At 38.3% G+C, this 7,910-nt stretch overlaps 1 protein-coding gene across 3 annotated transcripts in view; it reads right to left on the bottom strand.

The window, feature by feature from the left end:
• LOC115222618 (protein ABHD11) overlaps positions 1–7,910 on the bottom strand; it is a 228,602-nt gene that overhangs the window by 145,266 nt on the left and 75,426 nt on the right. Inside the window, exon 4 of one of the 3 annotated variants that reach the window (XM_036511589.1) lies at positions 6,513–6,522. The exons of the other annotated variants lie outside the window; for them this stretch is intronic. Coding sequence (XP_036367482.1) covers positions 6,513–6,522 — 10 coding nt within the window. The remainder of the gene's footprint in view (positions 1–6,512; positions 6,523–7,910) is intronic. 3 annotated transcript variants of the gene reach the window in all.

Raw genomic sequence — 7,910 nt, 5'->3', positions numbered from 1 at the left:
AACCATTATTGTTTCCTGCCCTACTTTGATCCTGAGTAATAGCACCTGTCAGGATTCCAGTTATAGGTTAATTAGCATGTAAATAGAAGTGGTAACCACCTAAGCTAGGGCATGTTGATATCATGGGATGCATCATGGCAGATGTGAACTATTTGGGCAGGTGACTCTTACTGAGTCAATGGCAAAGATAACTGGATGTTGAGTGGATGAGCAAACAACAAACTGTCAACAGCAAGGATGGAGTAGCTCAGTTAGTGAACTACTGCTATCACCTATGGTCATGGCATGTGTAGATGAGAGATTTCAGCTAGGTAAAGATAAATGTAACTAAAATCCAAGTCAGATGCTCAAATCAATGGTGAATATTACTAAATGCTGAGATGATGAACAAACAAACTGTCAATGGCTAGTATTAACCAGTTCAGTTAGTGAACTATATCTATCGTCTGTAATCATGGAATGCAGAGATGAGAAATTTCAGCTAGCAAATGACCAGTGTAACTAAAACCCAAGTCAGATGTTTGAGCCAATGGTGAATATCACTAAATGCTGAGCAGATGAATGGACAAGAAATTGTCAGTGGCCAGGATCAACCAGTTTAATTACTGAACTACTGTTATTAACTGTAGTCAAGGCATGCAGAAAAGAGATATTTCAATTAGCAAATGTCTGATGTCACTGAAACCCAAGCCAGATGTTTGAGTCAATGGTGAATATATTACTAAATGTTGAGACAATGAACAGACAACAAACTAACAAGAGCCAGGATTACTGAATTACTGCTATCATCTGTAATCATAGCAAATGACCAGTGAAACTCAAATCCAAGTCAGATGTTTATGTCAATGGGGAATATCATTAGATGCTAAGTGAATGAACAGACAAGAAACAGTAAATGGCCAAGATCAACCCATTCAGTTAGTGAACTAATGCTATCACCTGAAGACATAGTGTGCACAAATGAGATATTTCAGCTAGCAAAAGACGGATCTGGTGCAGGGACATGCACCACTGTAGTGTGTTGTTACATTCACCATTTGTCAGTTTATTACCAAGTCCTCCCAGGCAACCTATCAAGCAGAGTCCCAGCCAGTTCCCATTTCCATGAGACACCTCCCCATCTGCCATGACCATGTGGGAGGTGGCTGACCAAGACAAGCTGTCAACCCAGCTGGATCCTCAAGGAAAAGAACATGGAAAGTAAGGTCTAACTTAGAGAACCAAGAAACATGGTCAAACAGTCTGAGCTGGTGTCACTGAATCATACAAGTAACAGAACACATCCCAGTTTCTGAATAGAGTTGTTGGTTTGATACAAAATCCAACCAATGGTAACCCATAATCATGTGAAGTACCCTGGTACCAAAGGAATTCAAGTGGCACTTAAGGGTCCCAGACAGTGTCCAAGTCTCACAACTATAGAGCAGAACAGGGACCAATGTGACTAAAATCCAGGCCACACTTCATTGCTTGCTCAGGGAGTCTAACACAAAAGGGTTACATTGGTGCAGGAAACCTGGATTGTTCTATTAACCTTGATAGGGGCGAAAGGCAGAAAAATCAAGCTCCCAGGGATTAAAACACAGAAAATATAGGGTCATAAAATTTTTGCCCTGAGCCATTTGTTCACTTTGTGACACGGAGACAGGACAACCACTACATAAGTTTACAAAATCATGTGTGTGTTCAATACTATGCACAGGGGACTATGATGGAGGGGTGTTAGGGTACATATATTCAAGCCTAAAAATTTATTGAATTCTCAGAGAAAGTTTGCATGTATTGGTTCCAAATGTTGGCACAGGATCAGCAATTTTGGGAGAGGGGTAAGTTGATTACATCGACCCCAGAGTTCAACAGGTACTTATTTTATCAACCCCAAAAAGGAAGAAAAGCAAAGTCAATCCTAGTGGCATCTGAACTCAGAAAGTAAAGACAGATGAACTGCTGCCAAGCATTTCGCCTGCATGCTAATTGTTCCGCCAGCTCACTGCTTTACCTCATATAAATGCTGATTTCAAATTTTGGCACAAGGCCAGCAATTTTGGGAGAGGGGTAAGTCAATTACATTGACTCCGGGGCTCAACTGTTACTTATTTGGAAAGACAAAGTCAACCTCAGCAGAATTTGAACTCAGATCATAAAAATGGATGAAATGTAATTAGGCATTTTTCCCAGAATGCCAAGCATTCTGCCAGCTTGCCCCCTTAAACTTTGCATATACTGGGGACTAATATTCACAGGTGAGAAAATCAGAACCCTTCCCAGAAAGAAATTTTTGTGCTTCCAGATAAAATTGCTTTAGTACTACATAATTCAATGAGTTCTTTTTTTTAAAACTTTTTAAGTAGGATCTGGTTTATAGGAGCTTTGACTGCTATTTCTAGCATGTTGATTGGCAATGTAAAAGCTTCTCCACTCTCTGGCTCAACAGAGATTACCATCACTGTTTTCCATGCTGCACTAAACCAGAGATTCCTTGTTGTTTAATCATTAGTCTCCTCAATCGGAGTCAACACTGACTGAGCAGACTTATGAATAAAACCAATCTAACAGTGACCATCCCATCTTTTCAAACTATCTCAGATTCTCATAGATCCTTCCCATTTTTTAAAAGCTAGAAAAACCTTTGGCTGTTATATCTAGCAGGTTGAGCAACTATTTAGTGATTCTCTACATGAAAATCCCTAAGTGGTTCGCAAGCATTGGCCAATTTTTTTTTCTTTCTCCGCAATTATTATCTAATTAATTATCTGATTGCCTTCCTGATTGAAATATTAATTGCTAAAAACACCACTTTTGACAACCAAATATCCTTTAAAGTAGAGCCAAATATTCAACTATAAAATTGGAACGCATTCAATTTCCATCAGTGAATTATAGATTAGGTGATCTTCCTTATTTCATCTCACAAATGGCAGGATGCTGTCCGAATCACTAAGGGTTTAAACTAAATATTTTAGCATTTAATTCCACTCACCATTAGTTTGAGTTCAAAACTCTGTCAAAATGCAACTTTAGCTTAACCCTTTCATTACCAACACGGCTGAAACCGGCTCTGGCTCTGAGTACAAATGTCCTGTTTGCATAAGTTTTGAATTAAAATCTTCCACCAAACCTTAGTCACAATTTGTTCCTAACACTAGATGAATGATAACTAAGTTATTTTACTAATTTCTTTGTTATATTTAAAATTAATTGAAAGAAACAAAGAGCATCTCAACAGAAATACAGTAAAAGGGTTAAAATATATAATAGAGAAACAATTCTTAACCCTTTCATTACCAACCCGGCTGAAACAGGCTCTGGCTCTGAGTATAAATGTTTTGTTTGCATAAGTTTTGAATTAAAATCTTCATCTTCCACCAAGCCTTAGTCACAATTTATGTTCCTAACACTAGCTTAATGATAACTAAGTTATTTTACTAAATTCTTTGTTATATTTAAAATTAATTGAAAGAAACACAGAGCATCTCAACAGAAATATGGTAACAAAAGGGTTAAAATATATAATAGAGAAACAATTCTTAACCCTTTCATTACCAACCCGGCTGAAACAGGCTCTGGCTCTGAGTATAAATGTTTTGTTTGCATAAGTTTTGAATTAAAATCTTCCACCAAGCCTTAGTCACAATTTATGTTCCTAACACTAGCTTAATGATAACTAAGTTATTTTACTAAATTCTTTGTTATATTTAAAATTAATTGAAAGAAACACAGAGCATCTCAACAGAAATATGGTAACAAAAGGGTTAAAATATATAATAGAGAAACAATTCTTAACCCTTTCATTACCAACTCGGCTGAAACCAGCTCTGGCTCTGAGTACAAATGTCCTGTTTGCATAAGTTTTGAATTAAAATCTTCCACCAAGCCTTAGTCACAATTTATGTTCCTAACACTAGCTTAATGATAACTAAGTTATTTTACTAATTTCTTTGTTATATTTAAAATTAATTGAAAGAAACACAGAGCATCTCAACAGAAATATGGTAACAAAAGGGTTAAAATATATAATAGAGAAACAATTCTTAACCCTTTCATTACCAACTCGGCTGAAACCAGCTCTGGCTCTGAGTATAAATGTTTTGTTTGCATAAGTTTTGAATTAAAATCTTCCTCTAAACCTTAGTCACAATTTATGTTCCTAAAACTAACTTAATGATAACCAAATTATTTTACTAAGTTCTTTGTTGTATTTAAAATTAATTGAAAGAAACACAGAGCATCTCAACAGAAATATGGTAACGAAACGGTTAAACGTTCACTCAGGTTAGTTGCTGTGTTTACTGCTGTTGTTTTTCCTTAGAAGTCAGTTCTAATCAAGCAGGTCTTTGATTAAAAGCCTTCCAGCTTTGACCAACCTGTCTTTTATTTATATCTAACATTACACTGTCCTCTGTGTCCTTCCTTTGTTAAGGGGAAAGAGTAATAGTTCTCTGACTTTGTGCTGCTCTGGGTGCACTTTACATGGAAACTTAAAAATAAAAAAACAAGACTTAAAAATTAAACATTTTTTAATTAAAAATTCAAAAGTAAAAATTAAAAATTTAGGCATGGCTGTGTGGTTATGGAACACGCCTTGTGACCACATGGGTTCAAGTTCAGTACCTCTGGGTGGCACCTTGGGCAAATGTTTTCTACTAAAGCACCAGGCTGACCAATACCTCATGAAGGAATTTGGCAGAAATTGTGAGGAAATCCTTTGCATGGATTCTGTGTGAGCATGTGTGTGTTTATGCATGTGTGTGTTTATGCATGTGTGTGTTTATGCATGTGTGTGTTTGTTTGTATGTGTGTATGTTTGTGTTTGTGTGTGTGTGTCCGTTTGCGTGTGTGTATGTGTGTATGCATGTGTGAGTGTGCATAAGTATGCTTGTGCATGTGCTTGCCACCCAACTACTTCACAACTAGTATTGGCCTTTTTTTTCACAGCCTATAACTTAGCAGCTCAGCAAACAAGATTGATAGAAATAAGTATCAAACATAGAAAGTAAGTACAAGGGTGAATCTGTTTGCCTAGGTGGTACCTCAGCATGGCTGCAATCCAATGATTGAAACAAGCAAAAGGCACACAATAAATGAAAACAGAGAAAACTACAAGTTACCTTGTCTTGTTTACTTTAACAGTGTATAACGAAAGAAAAACACATCGTTTAAGACTCTCAAAAGCACTAAATATGGGTTTATTAAAGCCTTAAATTATATCTTTAAACATCAATGATGAACTGATGCTCTTTATGATGTGCCAGTGTGCCAGTGTGCCACAGTTCCCTATTTCAAAAACCACTGCATCAAGGAAGTGACAGAGGATGGGAGTGGGCCATTTGCTAGAGATTTGGCTGTGATTCAGAGCAGATCAAGCAACTATGTAGAGGCTCTCTTTCTTCCTCTCCCTCTCTCTCTCTCTCCCTCTCCCTCTCTCTCTCTCTCTCTCTCTCTTCAGTTCATCACTTAGACAAGTGTGCCCATCATCATCAACATATTTATATCTGCCGTTCTATACTGATATGAGTTGGACAGTCTCTTGACATAGAGTCTCTTTTACTTGTTTCAGTCATTTGACTGTGGCTATGCTGGAGCACTGCCTTTAGTCAAGCAAATCGACCCCAAGACTTATTCTTTGTAAGCCTAGTACTTATTCTATTGGTCTCTTTTTTCCCAAACCGCTAAGTTACAGGGATGTAAATACACCAGCATCGGTTGTCAAGCAATGTTGGGGGTGACAAACAGACACACAAACACATGCACACACACACACACACACACACACACACATATACATATATACGATGGGCTTCTTTCAGTTTCCATCTGCCAAATCCACTCCCAAGGCTATACACAAATAAACTCATAGAGATGAGACTGTATTAGTGAAAGATTTATTCCTTTAAGTATAACAGGGTAACAGCTGCCAGTTACCTCTGCCTCTCGAAGCTCACTCAACTGGAAGTTCACATCACTGCAGACCAGATAGTCCGCAGACCAGCTAGTCCACAGCAAAGTTCCTGTCTACAATTCATCTGCCATAAATCCTGCTCTTGACAAAGAGCACCCTCAGACACTAGTGTAGCAAGAGTGTGTGCTGCCCAGGGCGGCCCTTCCATTTGCCGGCCCCAGACCTCACGAAAAATACATAAGGATGAAAGGCAAGATCGTCCCCAGCAGATTTTCAACTCAGAACATGAAAACAGTCTTCCTTTCCTTGGAACTTTCTTTTTTCTATGTTTCTGATGAAGAGCTCCGCTCGAAACGTTAAATCCTCCTTCTTTCTTTCCTTTCCTGAGCGTCCAATAACACTATACTTGTTCCACGTCCTCGCGTTGTTGTGTTTTCCCTTTGTGTTTTCATGTTTGGATTAACTTTACATATACATATATATATGTGCCACGAAGCATTTTACCCAGCATGTTAATGATTTTGCCAGAATGCCACCTTAAGCACCACCTGCATATTAACAACAGATCTGAAATGGATGCAGCTGACTGGCTATTATAGCAACACAAAATAACTCTTCGTACACTGAACATTACAGAGTAGAGATCTAACTAACAACACTTTTTATTTGAAGATTTTCTGAAGACAGGATCCTAATTCTGAAATATTCCAACACCAAGTAAAAGCACCTTAACTTTTTAATGATGAATGTACCAGCTGCCTTAGACACTTGGCAAAGAGCACCCTCAGACACTAGTGTAGCAAGAGTGTGTGCTGCCCGGGGTGGCCCTTCCATTTGCCGGCCCCAGACCCCACAAAAAACACATATTGCCTACAGCAAACCCAAAAGTGCTGCCCAGGGCGACCCTTCCATTTGCCGGCCCTGGACCCCACAAAAAACACATATTGCCTACAGCAAACCCAAAAGTGCTGCCCAGGGTGACCCTTCCATTTGCCGGCCCTGGACCCCACAAAAAACACATATTGCCTACAGCAAACCCAAAAGTGCTGCCCAGGGTGACCCTTCCATTTGCCGGCCCTGGACCCCTCAAAAAAACACATATTACCTACAGCAGACCCAAAAGCGCTGCCCAGGGTGGACCACCACTACCGCCACCCTAGTTATGCTAGTCCCCTCAGAGGAACCATGTAGGACAGTATGAAGGACTTTACAACTCTTGGTAGTCTCTAGTGCATTTTTGTAGCTATCCTATTTTAGTTTACATTAGAAAAAGACAAAAAAAAAACAAAGAGAAAATATGAATAAAACAATGCAATTTTTTGTTTTAAAATGGCTTTTAGGTTTATATACAATGTCACAACAACAACAACACCAATCAATAAACATACAACTTCAAGAAAGAAGCAAGCTCTCAAAGAAAAACAGAGACAACGTCAAACACAATATACTAAAGACTAAATATAATTAAATACATAATTAACGATATAGTCAAAACAAGATACTACATCAAGCAACAAAACAAAGAATTTCACAAAAAAAGAAATTGTAATGGACAGATAAAATAAACCTTAGTAAAACATAAAGCTGACAAACATCTGTACCGAAACACTAACTACAAAACAAACAATAAAACGCTACACAGTGTAACTAAAAAAAATCAACAAGGAGAGCAACTATATTGACCACCAGAAGGTGATGAGCTTGCAGAAACGTTAGCACAATGGGCGAAATGTTTAGTGGTATTTCGTCTGCCATTACATTCTGAGTTCAAATTCCACTGTGGTCAACTTTGCCTTTCGCCCTTTCGGAGTTGATAAATTAAGTACCAGTTACGCACTGGGGGGCGATCTAATCGACTTAATCCCTTGTCTGTCCTTGTTTGTCCCTTCTGTGTTTAACCACTTGTGGGCAATAAAGAAATAATAAACATTAGCATGCAGGGCGAAATGCTTAGCGGTATTTCGTCTGTCTTTACATTCTGAGTTCAAATTCTGCTGAGGTTGACTTTGCC

This window comes from Octopus sinensis, linkage group LG20 (genome assembly GCF_006345805.1).
Source record: "Octopus sinensis linkage group LG20, ASM634580v1, whole genome shotgun sequence".
NCBI lineage: Eukaryota > Metazoa > Mollusca > Cephalopoda > Octopoda > Octopodidae > Octopus > Octopus sinensis.
The sequence above is the reverse complement of the archived record's forward strand: the minus strand, read 5'-3'. Positions and strand labels throughout refer to the sequence as shown.